Source organism: Oncorhynchus tshawytscha, linkage group LG16 (assembly GCF_018296145.1).
Source record: "Oncorhynchus tshawytscha isolate Ot180627B linkage group LG16, Otsh_v2.0, whole genome shotgun sequence".
NCBI lineage: Eukaryota > Metazoa > Chordata > Actinopteri > Salmoniformes > Salmonidae > Oncorhynchus > Oncorhynchus tshawytscha.
This window is the reverse complement of record NC_056444.1, coordinates 50,499,810-50,526,656: the sequence shown is the minus strand read 5'-3', so window position 1 is coordinate 50,526,656 and position 26,847 is coordinate 50,499,810. Positions and strand designations below refer to the sequence as shown.

Below are 26,847 nucleotides of genomic sequence, written 5' to 3'. Positions count from 1 at the left end.
TGTGTGTGTGTGTGTGTGTGTGTGTGTGTGTGTGTGTGTGTGTGTGTGTGTGTGTGTGTGTGTGCGTGCACAAAGCTTGTGTGTATGTGTATGGGAAAGAGAGAGAACATTCCATTTCCATAGAAAAAAGGCTGACTATCTAATGTCCCAGAGCTGCACAACCGTAACAATCTGCAATTGAAACGGGACAAATCCAGTATTTGAACATGAACATTTAACAACAAATGTTCATTCTGTTTATTCTTGGCCTCTGGCAAAACATAATCTATTTGCTGGTCATTTATGAACATTTGACCATCTTGGCCATGTTCTGTTATAATCTCCACCTGGCACAGCCAGAAGAGGACTGGCCACCCCTCATAGCCTGGTTCTTCTCTAGGTTTCTTCCTAGGTTTTGGCCTTTCTAGGGAGTTTTTCCTACCCAACGTGCTTCAACACCTGCATTGCTTGATATTTGGGGCTTTAGGCTGGGTTTCTGTATAGCACTTTGAGATATCAGCTGATGTACGAAGGGCTATATAAATACATTTGATTTGATTTTGATTTGATTTTGATTCACCCATTATCTGTTTCCCCATAACCTCTAGCTAATACCAGCTCTGCTCTGGACATGCAGAACACATGCGGAATGACAGATGTAACTAAACAAAGATATATATATATAGACAGAGAGCGAGAGAGAGAAATTGAAATGAGAGAGCAAGAGAGAGGGGGGCGGGGAGACCCCATTTGGGGCTCAGCAGAATGACAGAGCGGATAGAGAGGAGGTCTAGTACTAAAAGGTGCCTCCGCCACTGGGAAACGGGTTTCAGTCCGTGTGTATTGATGTTTCCTCGCGCACGCTTCTCTCTCTACATTCTTCAGCCTACGAGCGGCCACGCAACCTCAGCAGAGAGCGCGGAGAAGGCAGAGCCGTTTGTGAGGAAGCGCAACTTTACAGACCTTTCAGGACATAAGGTTGGTCAACTTTTTTTTGGACATTTATCATCATTAAAAAAAACAAGTCCTGCCCTGCATTGCCTCCATTCCCAGCCTCTGAATACTGTTTCAACAGATACACTGTTGCTCCTTATAACAATGTGACAAATGTGACGGGTATGCCAATTACATGACAAAAATGTCACGTTTCGTTACATTGTTATAAGTAGCAACATGGTTGGGTTGAAACAATATTCAGAGGTTGAGGTGGACGGGGGACCCATATGGCCCAATGTAAATATCACATTCAGCCTGTCAAAAATAACATCAAAGGTTTTCTGTCATTTCTGGTTAAATATTTGTCACAGCTACAATGGGGGAGGGAGGTCGAGTTTTTTTGTAGGCTATTTTACGCCTCTTATGACCGCGCCAAAGCTGGTAGTGTGAGTCGACAGTGTCACATCATGTCCCTTGAGACTTTAATCTATCTAGGCCCTATCTACCAATATTTATATCAATGGCACTGCCATCAATAGATAATTGACTCATAGGCTATTCCAAGGCACACATTGGATAAAATTTACATTTGGTTTCACAAGCCTACATAAACTTGACGTAGGTTATTATTAGGCAATAGCTGAAACTAGACTTCAGGAAATAGTGCGGTCTATTTTTACTGGCAGACCCTTTTCCACGACATTCATTCTAGCCTACATTCTTCATAAACGTCTGTCTTATCTAACTATGCTCTTCAAGTATAGACACCCGAGTTGATTAACCGTTCACAGGATTGGTTAACTATTGAGGCTGCTAGGGTCTCCACTGAGCTAGGTAAATCTGCTTTTAGTTTTAATGCACTATATTGCTGGAACTAAATTCAAAATACATTTTCATCTTGATATTCTGGTGCCGTTCAGTAATTTAAAGTATTGATTGGGGTCTTATTTGTGTCGGAATGTAACGTTTTTTCTGGTTGATTTGTGGTGTTGTATTTGTGATTCCCATTCCCGTGATTCCCATTCCCATGATTTGTATTTTAATGTGTACACGTTTGGGTATAATGGGTAGGCTTAAAATTTTGTTGTATATACACCTTTGTAAAAGAGACCTAGTGTTACGGAGACCAGTTTGATAGATAATCGACTAGCTGGGCTGTTCCCTGGACCCAGTATGTAGGGGTTGTACAATTATTGAACTTGACAATTGTGTCTGTCTTTCTTCTTTAATCTAACATATCGTACAAGAACACCTAGGTCTCAATATGTTTTCCCTGTTAAAATAAAGGTGAAATAAAAACTCACTCACCTTGACTGCACAGTAGCCTGTTGTTACTGTAACATAGCCTAGATGGCAACCCATTTGCACTCGCCATTACCATAAAACTTGTAGTGGAGGCTGAATGTTGTAGTGGAGGGTGAATGTGACCACAGTCACCTGGGGAGAGGAGATTTCAACATAGGTTTATGGTTCCATGACTTATGTCGCTGTATCGAATTGAAAACATTCCTTTGGAGCCGTTGAGTCGCTTTCTGCCGAGTGCCAGCCGGAGAATTAGTGAAAAATTGCAAACAATGAATGTCTTGGTCACTTGCATGTCTCGGCCACTTTTCGCTGGTCTGTCATATCTGTACAGCATCGACCTACTATCTGTTTCTCCCTGTTTATGCTGCAGAGTGGCTCCTAGGCGTCTACATGCCCGAACCAGAAGATCCGCGGCGGACTCCGCAAGGTGTCTCCTACGCCGACCTGAAGCACTTCGTCAACGCCGACGGACAGCACTTATTCTGCCGCTACTGGGAGCCAGAGGCCCCCCCAAGGTGAAATGAAATGTCATGTGAGGTGTAAAAAAACAGACATGTATGCTATGCTAGAGACTGTGATAGATTCAACTAAAATAGAACCTAATGTTCTCCATTCAGGGAGTTATACAGTCCTGTGCTTGCCCCTGCTCCCTCATGCCATCTAAAGTGGAACAGACTCCACTACATCAGAGAGTTGGCCCTGGAAACAGAGAGGCCCACACAACATCTGGACTGTAGTGTCACACCAAACCATGGAGCCTGCAGTGTAACAGACTCACCCTCGCTCTGGTTTCATTTGACATTTGAGTAATTTAGCAGAGTGAAGAAGGGCACATCAACAGATTTTTCACCTAATCAGCTCAGGGATTTGAACCAGCAACCTTTCAGTTTCTGACCCAAGGCTCTTAACCACGAGACTTTTTAGTTTTCTAAACTACCTCTAGTGATGTGATCATGTTCCTTGTTTGTGGGCGTATTGAGAATCTGTCTCGCATCACACACACAGCTCCTGTCACATAGGCTAGTCTGCAACATGTCACTGCGCCATTCTCTTGATAAGAATGGCGCCGGAGGAGATGGCTGCTGTTTTACGGTCTCCTAACCAATTGTGCTATTGTGTGTGTTTTTTCGAGTTGTTTGTAATTGATTTTGTACACCGTCTCTTATGACTGAAAAGAGCTTCTAGATATCAGGACAGCGATTACTCACCTCATACTGGATGAAGACTTTTTCTTTAACTAGTCGAACATGAAGGATTTACTTCAGACACTCGACAAGGCCCAAATCCCCATGATTCGCATGAGAAAGAGACAGAGATATCTGGGACGTAGGTTGGGGTGCCTTGTAAGGATTCGATGGCGAATGGATAATCTGCCTCCACCATCAGTCCTACTAGCCAATGTACAATAGACAAGCTATGATCACGAATATCCTACCAATGGGACATTGAAAACTGTAATATATTATGTATCACCGAGTTGTGGCTGTACGATGACATGAATAACATACAGCTGGCGGGGTTTACGCCGCCTCCGGTAAGACAAGGGGTGGTGGTATGTGTATACTTGTAAACAACAGCTGGTGCACAAAATCTAATATTAAGGAAGTCTAAAGGTTTTGCTCGCCTGAGGTAGAGTATCTCATGATAAGATGTAGACCATACTATTTACCAAGAGAGTTTACATCTATATTTTTCGTAGCTGTCTATTTACCACCACAACCCGATGTTGGCACTAAGACCGCACTCAATGAGATGTATAAGGCAATAAGCAAACAGGAAAACGCTCATCCAGAGGCAGTGGCCGGAGAATTTAATGTAGGGAAACTTAAATCCGTTTTACCTCATTTCTACCAGCATGTTAAATGTGCAAGCAGAGGTAAAATAAAATCTAGACCATCTTTACTCCACACACAGAGACACATACAAAGCTCTCCCTCACCCTCCATTTGTCATAATTCTATCCTCCTGATTCCTGCTTACAAGCAAAAGCTAAAGCAGGAAGCACCAGTGACACGGTCAATAAAGAAGTGGTCAGCTGACGCAGTTGCTAAGCTACAGGACTGTTTTGATAGCACAGACTGGAATGTGTTCCAGGATTCTTCCGATGGCATTGAGGAGTACACCACATCTGTCACTGGCTTCATCAATAAGTGCATCGATGACGTCGTCCCCACAGTGACTGTACGTACATACCCCAACCAGAAGCCACAGGCAACATTCGCACCGAGCTAAAGGGTAGAGCTGCCGCTTTTAAGGAGTGGGACTCTAACCCGGACGCTTATAAAAAACCCCGCTCTGCCCTCGGACGAACCATCAAACTATTACAGACTACAAAAGGAAGCACAGCCGCGAGCTGCCCAGTGAAATTACTTCTATGCTCACTTCGAGGCAAGCAGCACTGAAGCATGCATGAGAGCATCAGCTGTTTCCGGATGACTGTGTGATCACGCTCTCTGTAGCCGCTGTGAGTAAGACCTTTAAACAGGCCAACATTCACAAGGCCGCAGGGCAAGAAGGATTACCAGGATGTGTACTCCAAGCATGCACTAACCAACTGGCAGGTGTCTTCACTGACATTTTCAATCTGTCCCCGACTGAGTCTGTAATGCCAACATGTTTCAAGCAGACCACCATAGTCCCTGTGCCCAAGAACACTAAGGTAACCTACCTAAATGACTACCGACCCGTAGCACTTACGTCTGTAGCCATTAAGTGCTTTGAAAGGCTGGTCATGGCTCACATCAACACCATTATCCCAGAAACCCTAGACACATAACAATTTGCATACCACCCAACAGATTCACAGATGATGCAATCTCTATTGCACTCCACACTGCTCTTTCTCTCCTGGAAAAAATGTTATTCATTGACTACATCTCAGTGTTCAACACCATTGTAGTCTGCCCTCAAAGCTCATTACTCAGCTAAGGATCCTGGGAATAAACACCTCCCTCTGCAACTGGATCCTGGACTTCCTGATGGACCACCCCCAGGTGGTAAGGGTAGGTAACCACATCTGCCACGCTGATCCTCAACACGGGGGCCCCTCAGTGGTGCACCCATCAGGGGTGCATGCTCAGTCCCCTCCCGTACTCCCTGTTCACTCATGACTGCATGGCCAGCCACGACTCCAACACCATGATTAAGTTTGCCCACAACACAACCTGATCACCGACAACAATGAGGCAGCCTATAGGGAAGAGGTCAGAGACCTAGCTGTGTGGTGCCAGGATAACAACATCTCCCTCAATGTGATCAAGACAAAGGAGATGATTGTGGACTACAGGAAAAGGAGGACCGAGCACGCCCCCATTCCCCCATTATTCTCGACAGGGCTGTAGTGGAGCAGGTTGAGAGCTTCAAGTTCCTTGGTGTCCACATCACCAACAAAATATCCTGGTCCAAACACACCAAACCTATTCCCCTCAGGAGATTGAAAAGATTTAGCCTATGTCCTCAGATCCTCAAAAAGTTGTACAGCTGCACCATCACTGGCGCCAAGCTTTCTGCCATCCAGGACCTCTATACCAGGCGGTGTCAGAGGAAGGCCCTAAAAATGGTCAAAGACTCCAGCCACCCTAGTCATAGACTGTTCTCACTGCTATCGCACGGCAAGCGGTATCGGACCTCCAAGTGTAGGTCCAAAAGGCTTCTTAACAGCTTCATAAGACTCGTGAACATCTAATTAAATTGCTACCCAGACTATTTGCATTGTCCCCCCCCCCCTTTTTACGCTGCTGCTACTCCCTGTTTATTATCTATGCATAGTCACTTTAACTCTACCTACATTTACATATTACCTCAATTACCTCGACTAACCTGTGCCCCCATACATTGACTCTGTACCGGTACCCCCCCAACCTCACCGCGGTCTAGGTGCTATATAAGTCCCATATTTTATTGTTATTGTTATTATTACCACCATCTGCCCCTAGAGTACCGCTAATTGAATTACTTCTATTAACAGTAGTGTGGGTCAGTTTATAGTAGTGCACTTTCATAGTAGTTTGTTTAGCAATGAGCTATAGTTTAGACTGAAGGCTAGTCTGGGCACCTCATATGGAGGTGGGAAAAGCAGATAGAAACATATCTTTAGGGCATTCTGTTCGTGTGGTGGCATCATCTATAAAAAAATGCACATTTGGTATAGATATCTACAAGCTATGCTATGGATTCTCCCCTTTATGACGAGAGATTCTGTGAGATTCAGCCTCAGGTTTTAAAGATTGGAATCAAATAAATGCCTGTTTACAACATCAAATTCATACAACTTCTGCCATACATGTCCATTGATGACATCGCTTACTGGGCATTTAGAGGCTAGAGAGTGAGGGGCTGCTGGTGGAAAAGAAGTAGGTGAAAGGTGCCGGGAGAGGGGAGGGCACCTTTACAATGATTGACAGATCTTTCAATAAATAATCTGGGGGCTGTGAACCAGTGAGACCTGGCTGTCTTTGTATACACAGGGCCGTAGCTATATACAGCCTTCAGAAAGTATTCATACCCTTTGCCATATTCCACATTAAAAATGTTTTAAATATATGTTTTTTTCTCACCCATCTATAAACAATGGCGTATAATAACAAAGTGAAAAGATGTTTGTACATTTTTTTGTACGTTTATTGAAAACAAAATACCGAAATATCTCGTTTACATAAGTATTCAAAGCCCTAAGTCAATACTTTGTAGTCAAATCTTTCGCAGAGTTTAAAGCTTTGAGTCTTTCTGGGTACATATCTAAGATTTTTCCACACCTGGATTGTACAACATTTGACCATTATTCTTTTCAAAATTTTTGAAAACTCTGTCAAATTTGTTGTTGATTATTGCTAGACAAACATTTCCAAGTCTTGCCATAGATTTTAAACTACACTGCTCAAAAAAATAAAGGGAACACTTAAACAACACAATGTAACTCCAAGTCAATCACACTTCTGTGAAATCAAACTGTCCACTAGCAAGACACCCCCAATAAAGGAGTGGTTGTGCAGGTGGCGACCACAGACCACTTCTCAGTTCCTATGCTTCCTGGCTGATGTTTTGGTCACTTTTGAATGCTGGCGGTGCTTTCACTCTAGTGGTAGCATGAGACGGAGTCTACAACCCACACAAGTGGCTCAGGTAGTGCAGCTCATCCAGGAGGGAACATCAATGCGAGCTGTGGCAAGAAGGTTTGCTGTGTCTGTCAGCTTAGTGTCCAGAGCATGGAGGCGCTACCAGGAGACAGGCCAGTACATCAGGAGACGTGGAGGAGGCCGTAGGAGGGCAACAACCCAGCAGCAGGATTGCTACCTACGCCTTTGTGCAAGGAGGAGCACTGCCAGAGCCCTGCAAAATGACCTCCAGCAGGCCACAAATGTGCATGTGTTTGCTCAAACGGTCAGAAACAGACTCCATGAGGGTGGTATGAGGGCCCGACATCCACAGGTGGGGGTTGTGCTTACAGCCCAACACAGTGCAGGACGTTTGGCATTTGCCAGAGAACACCAAGATTGGTAAATTCGCCACTGGCGCCCTGTGATCTTCACAGATGAAAGCAGGGTCATACTGAGCACGTGACAGACCCTGGGTTCTGGGTTCCTCCTAATGCAAGACAATGCTAGACCTCATGTGGCTGGAGTGTGTCAGCAGTTCCTGCAAGAGAAGGCATTGATGCTATGGACTGGCCCGCCCGTTCCCCAGACCTGAATCCAATTGAGCACATCTGGGACATCATGTCTCGCTCCATCCACCAACGCCATGTTGCACCACAGACTGTCCAGGAGTTGGCGGATGCTTTAGTCCAGGTCTGGGAGGAGATCCCTCAGGAGACCATCCGCCACCTCATCAGGAGCATGCCCAGGCGTTGTAGGGAGGTCATACAGGCACATGGAAGCCACACACACTACTGAGCCTCATTTTGACTTGTTTTAAGGACATTACATCAAAGTTGGATCAGCCTGTAGTGTGGTTTTCCACTTTAATTTTAAGTGTTACTCCAAATCCAGACCTCCATGGGTTGATAAATTTGATTTCCATTGATCATTTTTGTGTTATTTTGTTGTCAGCACATTCAACTATGTAAAGAAAAAAAGTATTTAATAATAATATTTCATTCATTCAGATCTAGGATGTGTTATTTTAGTGTTCCCTTTATTTTTTCGAGCAGTGTATATGTAAGTCAAAACTGTAACTTGGCCACTCAATAACATTCACTATCTTCTTGGTAAGCAACTCAAGTGCTGATTTGGCCTTGTGTTTTAGGTTATTGTCCTGCTGAAAGGTGAATTCATCTCCCAGTGTCGGGTGGAAAGCAGACTGTACCAGGTTTTCCTTTAGGATTTTGCCTGTGCTTAGCTCAATTACATTTTTTTATCCTGAAAAACTTCCTAGTCCTTAACGATTACAAGCATACCCATAACATGACGCAGCCACCACTGTGCTTCTAAATATGGCGAGTGGTACTCAGTAATTTGCCCCAAACATTGCACTTTGTATTCAGGACAAAAAGTGAATTGCTTTGCTACATTCTTTGCATTATTACTTTAGTGCCCTGTTGCAAACAAGATGTATGTTTTGGTATATTTTTATTCTGTACAGGCTTCCTTCTTTTCACTCTGTCATTTAAGTTAGTATTGTGGAGTAACTCCTATGTTGTTGAGCCATCCTCACCTTTTTCCTATCACAGCCATTAAACTCTGATCCTGTTTTAGAGTCACCATTGGCCTCATGGTGAAATCCCTGAGCGGTTTCCTTCTTCGCCGGCAACTGAGTTAGGAAGGACACCTGTATCTTTGTATTGACTGGGTGCATTGATACACCATCCAAAATGTAATTAATAACTTCACCATGCTCAAATGGATATTCAATGTCTGCTTTATATATGTTTACACATCTACCAATAGGTGCCCTTCTTTGCGAAGCATTGGAAACCTCCCTGGTCTTTGTGGTTGAATCTGTGTTTGAAATTCACTGCTCGACTGAGGGACCTTACAGATAATTGTATGTGTGGGGTACAGAGATGAGGTAGTCATTAAACAAATCACATTAAACACTATTATTGCACACACAGAGTCCATGCAACTTGGTAGGTGACTTGTAAAACACATTTCTACTCCTGAATTTATGTAGGCTTGCCATTACAAAGGGCTTGAATACTTATTAACTCAAGACGTTTCAGCTTTTCCTTTTTAATTCATTTGTAAACATTTTGAAAGCATGATTCCACTTTGACGTTATGGGGTATTGTGTGCAGGCCAGTAACAAAAAATATCAAATGAATTAATCTTAAAATCAGGCTGTAACATAACAAAATGTATGAGGACACCGAGGTCCGGACCTCTGTAAAAAAATTTTTTAAAAGCATATACAGTACCGGTCAAAAGTTTTAGAATGCTTACTCATTCAAGGGTTTTTCTTTATTTTTAGTATTTTCTAAATTGTAAAATAATAGTGAAGACATCACAACTATCAAATAACACATGGAATCGTGTAGTAACCAAAAAAGTGTTAAACAGATCAAAATATATTTTATTTTTTAGATTCTTCAAATTGCCACCCATTTCCTTGATGACTGCATTGCACACTCTTGGCATTCTCTCAACCAGCTTCATGAGGTCACCTGGAATGCATTTCAATTAACAGGTGTGCCTGTTTTTGCGACTGCACTTGAAGAAACTATCAAGCTTTATGATGAAACTGGCTCTCATGAGGACCGCCACAGGAAAGGAACACCCAGAGTTACCTCTGCTGCAGAGGATAAGTTCATTAGAGTTACCAGCCTCAGAAATTGCAGCCCATATAAATGCTTCACAGATTTCAAGTAAGGGACACGTCTCAACATCAACTGTTCAGAGGAGACTGTGTGAATCAGGCCTTCATGGTCGAATTTCTACAAAGAAACCTCCACTAAAGTACACCAGTAAGAAGAAGAGACTGGAGTCCAAATTGGAGATTTTTGGTCCCAACCACCGTGTCTTTGTGAGACGCTGTGTGGGTGAATGGATGATCTCCACATGTATTTCCCACCGTAAAGCATGGAGGAGGAGGTGTTATGGTGTGGGGGTGCTTTGCTGGTGACACAGTCTGTGATTTATTTAGAATTCAATACCCACAGCATTCCGCAGCGATACACATTCCCATCTGGTTTGGGCTTAGTGGGACTATCATTTGTTTTCCAACAGGGCAATGACCCAACACACATCCAGGCTGTGTCAGCGCTATTTTACCAAGAATTAGAGTGGTGGAGTGCTGCATCAGATGACCTGGCCTTCACAATCCCCTGACCTCAAACCAATTGAGATGATTTGGGATGAGTCGGACCGTAGAGTGAAGGAAAAGCAGCCAACAAGTGCTCAGAATATGTGGGAACTCCTTCAAGACTGTTGGAAAAGCATTCCAGGTGATGCTGGATGAGAGAATGCCAAGAGTGTGCAAAGCTGTCATCAAGGAAATGGGTGGCAATTTGAAGAATCAAACATTTAGAATATATTTTGATTTGTTTGCCACTTTTTTGGTTACTACATGATTTTATATTTGTTATTTCATAGTTTTGATGTCTTCACTACTGTTCTACAGTGTAGAAAATGGTAAGAATAAAGAAAAACCCTTGAATGAGCAGGTGTTCTAAAACTTTTGACCAGTAGTGTAAATATATATTTTTACTCAGTTGGGGTCTCAACTTACTGTTGAGAGTTAGAATAGTAGAATATACAAGGTGCAATTTCAAAACTTGGTTGTGCATCCGCGGTTTTCCTCTTGTTATATGTCACTTATCGACACACACTCAATTAGCCCATTTCAGTTCATATTTTTTAGATTGGTAAATTAGTCTAGTTAGTCCAGCCAGCTATCTAAACTTGTAGTAATCATGGCCGAATTACCGACTGGGTAGCGTAAAGGTTGGCAGATAGCAATATTCAGTTATTTAATTATTATTATTTTATGGGTAGATCAGCTTTAATATTTCAGATAGATTGTGGCTTCCATCAATGTAATTGTCTGCATCACTGTTGTCACGACTTCCGCCGAAGTTGGTCGCTCTCCTTGTTCGGCGGTCGACGTCACCGACCTTCAAGCCATCACCGATCCATTTTTCATTTTCCATTGGTTTTGTCTTGTCTTCCATCACACCTGGTTCCAAATCCCATCAATTACATGTTGTATATTTAACCCTCTGTTTCCCCTCATGTCCTTGTCAGTGATTATTTATTGTAAGTGTATGTGTACGTCTGTACTGGTGTGCGTCGGGTTTTGTTACCCATTGATTTTTATTATTATGTTTTCCGGTGTTTTTTTGTGTAAAAAACTGCGCCGTTGTTTCTCCGCTATTTCTCTCCTGTGTCTGACTTCTCTGCCGCCAGTTAAACACCCTTACAGAATCACTGACCTGAAACTATGGAGTCAGTAGGAGAAGGTACCCCGGCCATAGGGGTGGAGGAGCACGTCCAGGAGCAGGCAGCAATACTACACCATCTTGGCAACACCATGGACCGCGTTGTCCAGACAATGGACCGCTGGGAGAGACAGGGAGTTTTTCCAACGCCTCCACCAACACAACCGGGGTCTTCCCTGAGCGACTCTTTCCCGACTGAACCCAGTGGGATTAGTCTCTTCTTATCGCAGGAGTACGACGGGAGGGCTGCGAACTGCCGGGGGTTCCTGTTACAATTAGACCTCTACCTAGCCACCGTCCACCAGGCTCCATTGGGCCGTGAGAGGGTGGTCGCCCTCGTCTCGTGCCTCACCGGGAAAGCCCTGGAGTGGACCAACGCCGTGTGGAGAGAGGGAGATGCGGCGTTGGACCAGTTTGAGGAGTTCAGCCGCCGTTTCCGGGCTGGAAAGTTTCCGGGAATTTTATAATTTTTTAATTGTACAGAAATGCAGTAAATAAGCTTAAACTTTCTAAAAATGTCTTGGAAATTTGAAGAATTTCGAATCCCCCCTGTCTAGGCCTCACTAAACCTCAGACCCTGGCCACAGCCCTGGCTCCACACACACACATACACACACACACACACACACACACACACACACACACACACCCACACACACACACACACACACACACACACACACACACACACACACTAGGAGTTAGAGCGTTGGGCCAGTAACCTAAAGGTTGCTTGTTCAAAATCTAGAGCAGACAAGAAAAATCTGTCCTTGAGCAAGGCACTTAAACCTAATTGCTCCAGGGTCATCATTGATAATGGCAGACCCTGGCCGTGACCCCACTCTCCAAGGGTGTCTCAGGGAGACACAGGGAAAAAAACACATTTCCAATTCACACATGCGTATTAATACACACTTATAAACTGGGTGGTTCGAGTCTTGAATACGCTGTGTTGCGTTGTACTTAAAAACAGCCCTTAGCCGTGGTATATTGGCCATATACCACACCCCCTCTGGCCTTATTGCTTAAATAACGCACGGTGTAATTGCACGGTATAGATCCATGAATATGAAATTCATTCTTACGTGTTCTATATTTGAGCTGCTTTTGAAAGCAAAAGCCGAATTGAAAACATTATTGGCATTGTCGAATTCCATTTTCATAATAGCAACCTAGGATGATGGTTTGGTTAGCTATGCTAGCAAGTCGGTTTCTTTGGTTACCAAGGCAACCTATGTGGCTATCTAGCTAGCTAGTAAACTTGATAGCTACTTCAGTGGATGTTGGCACATTTCTACTGGCAAATGAATACATTCTAGCGGTAAATACAGTATGTCAATTTCTAGCCATGGTATAAAAGGGATAAACAACTCAGGGCTCTATGCGTTCTCTGGAATATAATAACTCTGTCGAAGGTCAGTTCCACTCCTTCCATTATTCCACTATTTACCTGAGAACACATGGCCCCTCGTAGATTATCCCTCACACACAGTGCATGTGTGAAATATGACAAATATAAAAACACCCACCAAATGATGTATTATAAATTATACACGCACAGCCTGCATATAGTTAAGTGGGTCATTACACTATTGATGTTGATGTTTGGAGTCAGGATTACAACAATTCCCTACCAGACAAGGCAGGCTTGAATGTTTGTCTTACTGCTTTTTTTCCCCTCTTCCCTTCTCTCTGGCTTTCTCACTGTCTATTACTCTACATTTTCCGTGATCAAAGTGGAAATGACATCTGCACCGAGACATGCTCATTTGGAACTTCTGGTTGTAGCAGTATTCACCTGTGCTGTCCTCAGTCCCCAGTCCTGCTGTAGTCAGTTAAATGAGGGTTTTGACCCTTAAGTGTTGAGCGGCTCAGACTCTTAATGTGATTAAGCCGTCAGTGTTCAGGCCCTGGCCAATTCACAACCTCTACCTCTATCGCTCGCTCCCTCGCTCCCTCCCTCGACCACACACATACAGACTGATACGCCATACAGAGTGACTAGTCAGAGTTCAGTCTGCGTCTCACGAAGATGGCTTGTTGAATGCAGTGTCAAAAACATTATGTTATTTCGGGCTGGAGGCAGCATTTGGGTCGAAGCCACATTCTGTGAGACAAGTGGGTTTCAAATTCCTTGGAGAGAGAGAGGAAGAGGGCGAGATAGAGGGAGGGAGCGGGAGAGAAAGAGAGAGGGAGAAAGTGAAAGGGAGAGAGAACATTTCAACTCCCCACTCCCATTCCCAAGACACTGAATATACTCGCCACAATCCACTGAGATAAGCTCTATAGAAGCCCTACTGTCCCATGTGTGTTGGGAACATTATGTTCACACAAAAGGCGAACTATGAGCGGCTCCTCAGCCAACAAGTGCATGGCAATCTCTAGCTAGCCGGAGGCTCTGAAATAAGAATGAGAGAATGAAAGAGAGAGAGAGAAACTGGAACAGAGAAACCACTAATCAAGCTTGATGAACAGCTACTCTCTTTCTCTCTCTCCCTCTGTTCCATCTCTCTCAATCTCTTCCATTCACTCTCCTTCTCTGAACACGTTCAGGCTAATTGCATCTGACTGAGAGATTCACTCCGTTTTGTAGACTGGTTATAAGCAGGAACCAAAGCCTTACTGGCAAGCTGAGTTGGTTCGCCACTCTTTCCCATGGCTATGTGTCTGTTATTGGAGATTCCAACCTCTGTCTGGTTCCAGTTAACTCTGCTGCTCTGTGGGCAAACAAGGGTGCGGTGCGGTTCAGATAACTGCTTTCACTGAAAGACAAGATGTGGAATGTTTTATTATGACCAAACCCCTCGATGGGCGATCAAGAGGATGTTCTCACAGCGTTGTTGATATGATCCCTATCTAGTCACTGGATGAGTGGACTCAAGTCCCAACCACGTCCTTCCGATAGAGGGCTCGCCAACTCAATTAGCGACAAATCAAAAATAATCGGAGTGCCCTCGTCAACTAATTTGCAACACTCCCTCTGAGTGTTTGAATATAGTGCAAGAGGTGTGCATGAAATGTGTCTGACTTCACTCTTCTTCCTCGTGTCCTGCAGGGCTCTGGTGTTCGTGGCACATGGGGCAGGAGAGCATTCTGGGCCGTATGATGAGATCGGCCAGACCCTGAAGGAGCAGTCCCTGCTCGTCTTTGCGCACGACCACGGTGAGCCAAAGCACGCTGCAGCGGTGTTGTAGTACTTGAGTCCAGGACTCGGACTTGACTCAGACTCAAGTAGCGATTGGACTCGACCACTTGGACTCGACCGGTTGGACTCGACCGGTTGGTTGTTAGAAAATCTCTCTCTTTTGCGTAATTCAACATACTAGCTGCAACATCAAATGTTAGATAGCTGTATTATCCTTTCAGCATTACAAATGTGCAACTGTAATGAAATGTGACTTTAAAAAAAAATGGTTGGAAAGCAACTTGGCAACTCGAGGCTTTAGTGACTTGACTACATCACTGTCATGCAGCGCTTCTTAGTAGAGTCACAGAAGTAGCACTTAATTTTACAGTACAGAAATTGCCACCAAAAATACTGGAGAAGTCCTACTACCCATTGCAGCCACATCATTTACTGCTAGTAAAATACCAGTGGAAATCTTAGCAGAGACAAATGTGATGCCACGGCGTAATATGTTTGTTATCGCTAGAACAGTTTGTAAGTTTTAGTTTAGAATAGGAACGGTGACTGAGTGAGTGTCACCCAGTCTCATAGTGAAGTAGAGCAGGTCCCAGTTGAGTTGAGCAACAGCTCTAAGAGTCAACACCAAATGAGAGTTGTGTCAGTGTACAGCACTCAGACCTGTACAGACCTCTGGGAATGTCATCTTCATTAATGATTCATATTGTATCAAAGTAAAACTTGACTTACTAACATGGATCCCCCCCCAAGGTTATTATACAGTAACGAGAATGAATGTTAATAAATGTTGTGTTTCAAAGTAATCACAGAAGTAATGAAATCACGAGGTGAGAGTGGGATTTTTGACACATACGAGCTTTCACACACTCACACACACACACACACACACACACACACTTCACTGCAGAAGAAAAATTAACAGCATCCCGCGACTGACAGACACCAATGGGAAGATATTATGGGGAGAGAAAAGTGTGAGGGGGGGTGGAAGGATGGAAAGGGAGAGAGGGTGAACGGCACATGTTCTGAATGTTGAAACTGTAGCTGGTGCCGTGGTGCCATGGCAACGCACCTTTCACATAGCTTCAGCGGCATGTTCAGAGCAAGGTGTTGGAAGGTAATGGGAGGAGGGAGGGACAGCTGGCAGGATAACATAGGATGGATTGGCACGTACGGAGATGGAGAATGGCTCTCCCTCTCCGTCTCATCTGGCTCGTCTGTACAGAGAGTAATGAAGGGTAGAGTGGGAAATGTATTCCTCTATGGTCTCTGTCAATTACAATGGTGCCTTGTCCTCATCTCTCTCTCCCTCTAAATCTCCCCCTCTCTCTCTCCCTCTAAATCTCCCCCTCTCTCTCTCCCTCTCTCTCTCTCCCTCTAAATCTCTCATATATATATATATATTTATATATGTATTTATATATATATAAATCTTCCTCTAAATCTTTCATTCTCTCCCTCTATATCTATCTCTTTTTCCCTCCATCAGTTGGCCATGGCCAGAGTGAAGGAGACCGGATGAATATTAAGGACTTCCAGGTGTTTGTCAGAGACTCCCTCCAGCACATTGATCTGATGAAGGGCCGACACCCCGACCTGCCTATCTTCATCATCGGACACTCTATGGTACGGTACATTCTGTAGTCTGCTCTCTGACCAAAGACTGGGGCCACTCTGTGGTACGGTACCCTCTCTAGTATTCAATTCTATTCAAGGGGCTTTATTGGCATGGGAAACATGTGTTAACATTGCCAAAGCAAGTGAGGTAGATAATATACAAAAGTGAAAAAAACAATAAAGGTATCTAGTATCTTCCTTGTCAAAATACTGGGGTCACATTCATGAACTAACACTCGCCTGTGGTATGTGGTTGTCCTACCGCACTGTATTCAGATGAACCAACTGTAAGTCGCTCTGGATAAGAGCGTCTGCTAAATTACCCAAATGTAAAATGTCTCCATGGTACCGTACCGTCTCTAGTTTATTCCTTGTCCAAACACTGAGGCTGTATCATTGCCAGCGGCTATGGTGTTTACCTCTCAACACAGTTCTCAGAAGTCATAGGGCCAGGGTTAGTTCGAGGCTATATCCATTACACAAACATTATACAAGGACTTCGTTCCACACACTCGGTGTGACTTAGATGACCACAGATGCTCTGACATCACAGCTCGTGCGTCTATGCTCATGGGAAACGGTGTCCTTTGAAAGTCTAGCTATGTAAATACCAACAGGGCCAAGTCAGGCCTTAAAAGGGATTTGACGTATTTAGCGTTACAGGCCTCATTTCCCTTCCCTGCTGCTCTGCCTTTGCCTCTGTTTGCTTGTTCTGCTGTTCTGTGACTGATCTCTGCTGTAAAGCGCCCGAACAATGGAAACCACCTATAGCCTATACGTCGAGATCCTCGTTGTGATAACGTCCTTTAGATTCTCTCATGCACCACCAGCTGTGCACAATTAGACAGCCTTCCTTTAGGTTTGACATGCAGTTCAAATTAGATAACTTAGCTCTACTAGGAGCGGAATAAAGGCAATTTTAGTAAATGTTTAAACAGGACGTTTCATTGGGAAGTTACTGTAATGGAAAAACCTGTGGAGTGAGGTACGGCCTTGCATTTTACAGGCATGTTGGCCAGTTTCCCCGACACAGATTAAGCATAGTCTAAGACTGAAGGTTCTCAATGGGGAAGCTCCATTTAAAGTCCAGGACTAGGCTTAATCTGTGTCCAGCAAACCAGCCATGAATGTACAGTTGAAGTCAGAAGTTTACATACACTTAGGTTGGAGTCATTAAAACTAATTTTTTAACCACTCCACAAATTTCTTGTTAACAAACTGTAGTTTTGGCAAGTCGGTTAGGACACCTACTTTGTGCATGACACAAGTCATTTTTCCAACAATTGTTTACAGACATATTATTTAACTTATAATTAATTCACTGTATCACAATTCCAGTGGGTCAGAAGTTTACATACACTAAGTTGACTGTGCCCTTAAACAGCTTGGAAAATGCCTGAAAATGATGTCATGGCTTTATAAGCTTCTGATAGGCTAATTGACGTAATTTGAGTCAATTGGAGGTGTACCTTTGGATGTATTTCAAGGCCTCCCTTCAAACTCAGTGCCTCTTTGCTTGACATGATGGGGAAATCAAAAGAAATCAGCCAAGACCTCAGAAAAAAAATTGTTGACCTCCACAAGTCTGGTTCATCCTTGGGAGCAATTTCCAAATGCTTGAAGGCACCACATTCATCTGTACAAACAATAGAACGCAAGTATAAACACCATGGGACCACACAGCCATCATACCGCTCAGGAAGGAGACGCGTTCTGTCTCCTAGAGATTAACATTCTTTGGTGCGAAAAGTGCAAATCAATCCCAGAACAACAGCAAAGGACCTTGTGAAGATGCTGGAGGAAACAGGTACAAAAGTATCTATATCCACAGTAAAACGAGTCCTATATCGATATAACCTGAAAGGCCGCTCAGCAAGGAAGAAGCCACTGCTCCAAAACAGCCATAAAATGCCAGACTACCGTTTGCAACTGCAGATGGGGACAAAGATTGTACTTTTTCGAGAAATGTCCTCTGGTCTGATGAAACAAAAATAGAACTGTTTGGCCATAATGACCATCGTTATGTTTGGAGGAAAAAGGGGAGGCTTGCAAGCCGAAGAACATCATCCCAACCGTGAAGCACAGGTGTGGCAGCATCATGTTGTGGGGGTGCTTTGCTGCAGGAGGGACTGGTGCACTTCACAAAATAGATGGCATCATGAGAGAGTAAAATTATGTGTATACATTGAAGCAACATCTCAAGACATCAGTCAGGAAGTTAAAGCTTGGTCACAAATGGGTCTTCCAAATGGACAATGACCCCAAACATACTTCCAAAGTTGTGGCAAAATGGCTTAAGGACAACAAAGTCAAGGTATTGGAGTGGCCATCACAAAGCCCTGACCTCAATCCTATAGAAAATGTGTGGGCAGAACTGAAAAAGCGTATGCGAGCAAGGAGGCCTACAAACCTTACTCAGTTACACCAGCTCTGTCAGGAGGAATAGAACAAAATCCATCCAACTTATTATCAGAAGCTTGTGGAAGGCTACCCAAAACGTTTGACCCAAGTTAAACAATGTAGGCAATGGTACCAAATACTAATTAAGTGTATGTAAACTTCTGACCCACTGGGAATGTGATGAAAGAAATAAAAGCTGAAATTAATCACTCTACTATTATTCTGACATTTCACATTTTTAAAATAAAGTGGTGATCCTAACTGACCTAAAACAGGGAATTTTACTAGGATTAAATGTCAGGAATTGTGGAAAACTGAGTTTAGATGTATTTGGCTAAAGTGTATGTAAACTTCCGACTTCAAATGTATGTGAACAAGCCATGCTTAGAACCCATTAGACTGTAATGTATGAGCAGTGTCAAATTGGGCATTTCCTGTGTCAGGGGCAAATTCCACCACCACTATTATCGACATTAAAGCCCCGAAGCCTGTGGTCTCAGTCAACACAAATGGCATGTTTCAGATTACAGAGGATAATCTTAATCCAGAAACAGGCTAGTCCAGATACATGTGGTCCCAAATAATCCTTTACTCCAATACTTGCACTGGCAGCTGATGAATTTATCATGACACCAGGCGAGACCCAGATGCAGACACAGGAGGTAGATGGTTGGAGTTTTACAATATTTATTAATCCAATAGGGGAAGGCAAGAGAATGGTTGTGGACAGGCAGGATGATCAGGCAGGCAGAAAAGTAGTCCAGAGTCAGGCAGGGGTCAAAACCGTGAAGACGATCAAAAAGAGAACGGGTTAAACACGTTGGTTGACTTGACAAACATACAAGACGAAGTAGCACAGAGAGACAGGAAACACAGGGATAAATACACTGAGGAAAATAAGCGACACCTGGAGAGGGTGGAGACAATCACAAGGAACAAGTGAAACAGATCAGGGCGTGACAGAATTGACTGGTGACCCTCACTGACCTCACTGCACTCAACAACAAAGTCCAGTGTACCCGCTAATCGAGGCTAAACCTTGCCCACACTGTCCACTCTTCTACTGACCGTTCACTGCGGTTCTGATTAGTGAGCAATATAGACCCTTGCTCCTTTACTGGCCAAATCCTCCCTCCGTCCCTCCTTCTCCTCCTCTCTTTCTCTCCTCCCCTGGCTCTGTATGTCTGGCCCTCTTCCATGTCCCACTTCTTCAGTGCTAGGCCTTTATGTAATGTCAGTATGTTCGCGCCTTACATAACCACAATCAGAGTCTTCATAGTGTGAGGGGACGCAACACAATGCAAGTATTCTTTCCCTCAGTGCAAGAGGGGATGAGCTTGTGTGTGTGTTTCTGGTGGAGGCCTCTCTTGGTATAATCAATTCCTTAAAGAGCACCTCTGTTCCCAACGCTCACCCTTCCTGCCCAACCCTCCAAAGGCTTCTCTCTCTCTCTCCATTCATTCTTGGCTCCTTCAGTCAGGAGCCGTTACCCCAGAAAGCCTTTCTTGGTATGGGAAGGCCGTGACCCAACATGGCCCGTTTGGTGCCGATATCACTAGCAAACCCTCCAATAACAGCTCAGAACTAGCAGGGAAGATTCCCTAAATTCACTGGAGTTCACTCACTGTTTGACCAGACAGTTGAATCAGGCTGAAACTAACCCTGAATGGGATTTGACAAAACAGAATAAGCATTACTCAATCAACAACTTGTTTGTGGTCTCTCGATTAGTTAGTATAGATATACATAGAGATCACCTACATAGAGACACATTTATTCAATGAAATTGTATGGTTATCGCTATATAGATTTAGCCGTGTTTGCGATGTTCAGTGCATTTGACTTTCATTTCATTCGCTGGTGGGAAATGTTTTTCTCAACAGCCCATCTCTTTAGAGGCTCACTCGATAGAGGCCCCCACTCTCATGAATATTCAAACATCTGACAAAGAGAGGGCAGACAAACACTGTTCAAACAAATTTGCCTCCCAAAAGCCCTCCACAATTATCCGTGCCAAATTGATTGATTCTAGGAAGCCGTTGCGTAACTCCTAATTAGTTTACCCTTGCGTATTTGATTTAAAGGAAAACTCCATCCAAAAACTATCTTTTGATATTTGTTTCGTTGGTCCATTGTTTTGTTGATAGTGTCCCAACAACATGTTTTGCATGTCAGCACTCAAGTTCTCAAGATATATTACTTTCAAAATACAGAAATGCACTGAGTATACAAAACTCTTTCTATGACATAGGCCAGGTGAATCCAGGTGAAAGCTACGATCCCTTATTGATGTCACTTGTTAAATCCACGTCAATCAGTGTAGATGAAGGGGAGGAGACGGGGTTAAAGAAGGACTTTTAAAGGGGGTGCAACTCAATATTAGGAAGGTGTTCATAATGTTTGGTATACACAGTGTATAGCCGGTATGAGCCGTGCACGGGTTTCTCTTTTCGCTCATGTTATTCAATTGTTACCGTACACCTGCAACAAAGATAGTGTAAGGGTCGACGCTGGTAAAGACAAAGATAGTGTAAGGGTCGACGCTGGTAAAGACAAAGATAGTGTAAGGGTCGACGCTGGTAAAGACAAAGATAGTGTAAGGGTCGACGCTGGTAAAGACAAAGATAGTGTAAGGGTCGACGCTGGTAAAGACAAAGATAGTGTAAGGGTCGACGCTGGTAAAGACAAAGATAGTGTAAGGGCCGACGCTGGTAAAGACAAAGATAGTGTAAGGGTCGACGCTGGTAAAGACAAAGATAGTGTAAGGGTCGACGCTGGTAAAGACAAAGATAGTGTAAGGGTCGACGCTGGTAAAGACAAAGATAGTGTAAGGGTCGACGCTGGTAAAGACAAAGATAGTGTAAGGGTCGACGCTGGTAAAGACAAAGATGTGTGAGTGCCTTTTGAATTGTATTTCTGTATTTTGAAAGTTCTAGATCTTGAAAACTTCATTGCTGACATGCAAAACATTTTGGGATATCAGCAATGGATTAATGAAACAAATACCAAATGATAGTTTTTGGGTGGAGTTTTCCTTTAAATCACAAAAGACGTCATCGTTTCTCCATCCTTTTTCTTCAGGGTGGAGCCATCTCAATTCTGACGGCGTGTGCACGACCGAGCGACTTTGCCGGCGTGGCTCTGATCGCTCCTATGGTCAGGATGAACCCAGAGTCTGCCACGCCCTTCAAGGTGGGTTTTGCCCATAGAAATAGGCTTTTCTTCCTATCCACTCATTACCCACCTATTCTTTAACGGGGATGCCCGTTCTAGGAATTCTATTTCTGGGGTTTCACCTGCACCCAGTCCCCTCACATTTAGCCTGTCACCAATGTTAACCACTCCATTAATCCCTTTAACGACCACTGACCTGAGCTGTATTAGCTCCCCATTACATGCCTTTGTAATCTCTGTGGTTGTTCCTCTTTGTTCTGCAGGTGTTCCTGGCTAAAGTCGCAAATCACATTGTGCCCAGTCTCACTCTGGGCTTGATTAAGTCTAAATGGATTTCACGGGACCAAACACAGGTAAGTCTGGTCTATGGAATGTGTGTGTGCGTCCTCAGCTCCACAATAGAGGCTTGACTGAGATCCAGATCGTCCAGCTCTCTGTTTTGAACCGGTCGGGAATTGGCGACAGAGAGAAAAAATGGTTTTTTCCCCCCAGCTATTTTCCTGCAATTCTGGAACTGTTTCCATGGAGCTGAGATAAAATGTTGCAGTGTGAAAACTAATTTGCTGCACTTCCACGCATTTTGCCATGGCTATTTCTGTGTTCTTATGCTCAAACATTAATACAAAACCAATGGGGATCCCAGTCGGTGCCCTGCGTGCCCTGTCAGTAATCCAACCATGCCAAAAATACTCCTAAATTCATCGTTTTGGGACTTTTCGATTCTCCCTGACAGTCTAGCTTTCTTTTTGGTGATTTCTAGGTGTCAAAGGTTATATTATTCAAAAATATATAGATCAATTGTATTTTCTACAATGAGTGCTTTGAGAAACTATTCGTACCCCTTGACTTATTCTACATTTTGTTGTGTTAAAGCCTGAATTCCAAATGGAATTTAGCAAATGTTAGTAATATGAAATACAGAAATCTCATTTACATAAGTATTTACACCCCTGATTCAATACATGTTATTATCACCTTGGGCTGTTGGAAAGCAAACTGAATTCAGTTTTCCTCTAGGATTTTGCCTGTGCATAGATCTATTCAGTTTATTTAAAATATAAAAAATCTCCCTTAATCCTTGGCGATGACAAGCTTAACATGATGCAGCCACCACCATCCTTAAAAATATGAAGAGTGGTACTCAGTGATGTGTTGCTGGATTTTTGCAGTTTTACTTTACTTTATTGCAAACTGGATGGATATTTTGGAATGTTTGTATTCTGTACATGCTTCCTTTTCACTCTTGTCTTTTAGGTTAGTATTGTGCTGTAACTACAACGTTGTTGATCCGTCCTCAGTTTTCTACTGTCACAGCCATTAGACTCTGTAACTGTTTTAAAGTCACCATTGGTGTTACGAATAACTATGAGTGGTGGGTGGAATCAGGCGCAGAGAGCAGGGTTCTGTCGTTTATCAAATTTATTTCACCGGTGCAACCAAAACGGTCACGCCAACACACAGGGCGTATATAAGTTGCCAGTCCAAAACAACAGGACAAAATAGACCGGAGAATAAAGATATGAAAACAAAATACACCATCAAACATAGAGTAACAATTAACAAGCCCGCACAAATACCCAGCGGGCCTAGTGCCCTTAAATACCCTACAAACAAACCCTAATACAAAACAGGTGTACCCAATTAACCAATAACCAACACAAACGGAAAAAGGAATCGATAGCAGCTAATAGGCCGGTGACGACGACCGCCGAGCCCCGCCCGAACAGGAAGAGGCACCCTCTTCAGCGAGATTCGTGACAATTGGCCTCATGGTGAAATCACTGAGCTGTTTCCTTCCTCTCCGGCAACTGAGTTAGGAAGGTCTCTTGAATCTTTGTAGTGACTGGTTGTATTGATACACCATCCAAAGTTGAATTAGTGACTTCACCATGCTCAAAGGGATATTCAATATCTGCTTTCTGTATTTTTACCCATCTACCAATAAGTGTCCTTCTTTGCAAGGCATTGGCAAACCTCGCCGGTCTTTGTGGTGGAATCTGTGTTTGAAATTCATTGCTTGACTGAGGGACCTTTACAGATAATTTGGTTGTGTGGGGTACAGGGATGATGTAGTCATTCAAAAATCATGTTATACACTATTATTGCACACTGAGTAATTCCATTCCACTTATGTGATTTATGCAATTTTTTTTACTCCTGAACTTATTTAGGCTTGCCATAACAAAGGGGTTGAATACCTATTGATTTAAGACATTTCAGCTTTTCATTTGTAAAAAATATTTGAAAAACACAATTCCACTTTCACATTACGGGGTATTGTGTGTAGGCCAGTGACACAATCTCAATAGAATCTATTTTAAATTCAGGCTGGAACACAACAAAACGTGGAAAAAGTCACGGGGCGTGACTAATGAAGGTACTTTCTGTCTAGTTTTAGTCGTTTAAGTTTACACTGAAAGCGTTTTTCTATCCCGAAAATGTATTTAGAAAAAGGTTTAAAGTTTTTATTTTGGTGTGGCGGCAACAATTTAGCAGCGACCCACCACCATATCTGATATATCAGGCCATGTCCTATACAGTAGTATGCACATCATGGGTCAATATTGAGAAAGCCAAGCGCCCTATGGGTTACTATCAGTGAACATCTAAGGGAAATGGTCACTCAACAGTCACTTCCTTTACCCTGCAGGTGGAAGCATATGACACTGACGAGTTGATCTATCACGGTGGGGTACGTGTGTCATTTGCCATGCAGATGATAGGCGCGTCGGAGCGGATCGAGAGAGTGATCCCCGCCATCACCTGGCCCTTCCTGCTTCTCCACGGCGACGTCGACAAGCTGTGTGACATCGGAGGGTCCCAGATGATGTTTGACAAGGCCCCGAGCACGGACAAGAAGATCAAGGTGGGACTAGCACCAGAGCCATAGCACCAGAGCCATATATTTAGATCAAATATATTTAGATAAATATATGGTATGGTTAAATATACACTACCGTTCAAAAGTTTGGGGTCTCTTAGAAATGTCCTTGTTTTTGAGAGGCCCATTATCAGCAACCATCGCTCCTGTGTTCCAATGGCACGTTGTGTTAGCTAATCCCTGTTTATCATTTTAAAAGGCTAATTGATCATCAGAACACCCTTTTGCAATTATGTTAGCACAGCTGAAAACTGTTGTACTGCTTAAAGAAGCAATAAAACTGGCCTTCTTTAGACGAGATGAGTATCTGGAGCATCAGCATTTGTGGGTTCGATGATCAATTAGCCTTTTAAAATGATAAACTTGGATTAGCTAACACAACGTGCCATTGGAACACAGGATTGATGGTTGCTGATAATGGGCCTCTGTACGCCTATGTAGATATTCCATTTTTTTTTTTTTAAATCTGCCGTTTCCAGCTACAATAGTCATTTACAACATTAACACTATCTACACGGTATTTCTGTTCAATTTGATGTTATTTTAATGGACAAAATATGTTCTTTTCTTTCAACAACAAGGACATTTCTAAGTGACCCCAAACTTTTGAACAGTAGTGTATGTCTCTGACTAGCCCTGCACAGGCCGAAACAGAAATGTCGACAGACCTGAATAGCTCAGACACTGAGTCATACAAACTGATATAGACAAGCCAGTATATTTAGAATGGACACCATCTTATCTGCTCTTGAACTTCTCTTTTTCTTTTCATTCTCTATTTGTTTAACTGGCTGTTCCAAGTCCATACATCATCATCACTTGTCACACTAAAGAGAGGGGGAACAGAGAGGGTGAGAAATAGGGAACACAGAGAGGTAACAGATAGAGCTTATCGTGTGTGTTCTCTCTCTTTCAGGTATATGACGGAGCATACCATGCCCTGCACCATGAACTCCCAGAGACTGCGGCGTCAGTGCTCAAGGAAGTCACCGGCTGGATCTCCGAGCGTCTCCCTGCGTCTCCTTCTCAGGGGTCCTAGTCTCCTCTTCCTCTGCACCCCCCCCCCATCCCAACCAACCCTGCCCTCCATGCTGTATTACTACTGTATGAACCTCAAACCTTTCTACATTTGTACTGACCATTTGAAATACTAATGCCAACTTGTCAGTAATATTTGGACCCCTAGGGCCATTGTAGGGAAGTCCTGATTTCCCAGGCTCTACATTAGGGACAACAGCTGTGCCCCAGATGCCAGGCAGCAGGTCATAGTACATATATCAGCCATGTCTCCCTGTACTGAGTTCAAAGAGAGCCATGCTGAGAGCTGGGCCAAGCGCAATTCACAGAGGCATTTTTGTAATTTGTAACCACGGTGATCACCAGGCCGACAGAAACGTGTTGAATTCCCCCCATGCTGCGGCGTTCCCTTTTGTGTGTTGCCGTGGAGACAACTGGCCTTTGTTCTCCCCTCCATATCTCAGATCGTCTGATCATAGAGTCAAACATCTTGGACTTTTTTGAACGCCCCAGACTGCTGCCCCCAATGGTTATTTGTCAGAACTGCAGGGTTTTGGTAGCTGCAGCCCAAGACCAGAAGCTGCCCGTTACCATGGCAGCATCTCAGAAAAAAAAGGTTGAATCCATTGGAGCGCCACTGTAAAACGAGGCATGCTGTGACCCATTATACAGTAGATGCAGTGTACAGACAAAGGCATCACTTCGCTGCAGTTGACTCTGCATTTATGAAGCTGACAGGGCCTTAGGGTACCACCTGCAACATCAACATTTATGGGTGTTCCCCATAGTCTGCATTGGACTAATACAGATTACAATGTATTGTTATGAGTGGAAAACCCACCTATCTTGTTACATTTATGATTGATGCTTACTGGCCAATCGGATGAAAGCTCTCTTCTTATATTGTTTGAGTGTCAGATTGACTTGACAGATGGCCCCGGCATGGAACACATAGTTATCGTGCTGGAGCCTGTCCGTCTTTGTGTGGTTAACAAACTGTCAATAAACAGCAGAAAGAGA

General features: G+C 43.5%; 1 protein-coding gene across 1 annotated transcript; it reads left to right on the top strand.

The window, feature by feature from the left end:
• The first annotated feature begins 768 nt into the window (after positions 1–768).
• Positions 769–26,847, top strand: mgll (monoglyceride lipase). The gene is made up of 8 exons (XM_024375273.2): positions 769–957; positions 2,591–2,735; positions 14,649–14,755; positions 16,228–16,364; positions 21,837–21,947; positions 22,193–22,282; positions 24,580–24,795; positions 25,727–26,847. The coding sequence occupies exons 2-8, from the start codon at positions 2,611–2,613 to the stop codon at positions 25,847–25,849; spliced, it is 909 nt and encodes a 302-aa protein (XP_024231041.1). The 5' UTR covers positions 769–957; positions 2,591–2,610; the 3' UTR covers positions 25,850–26,847.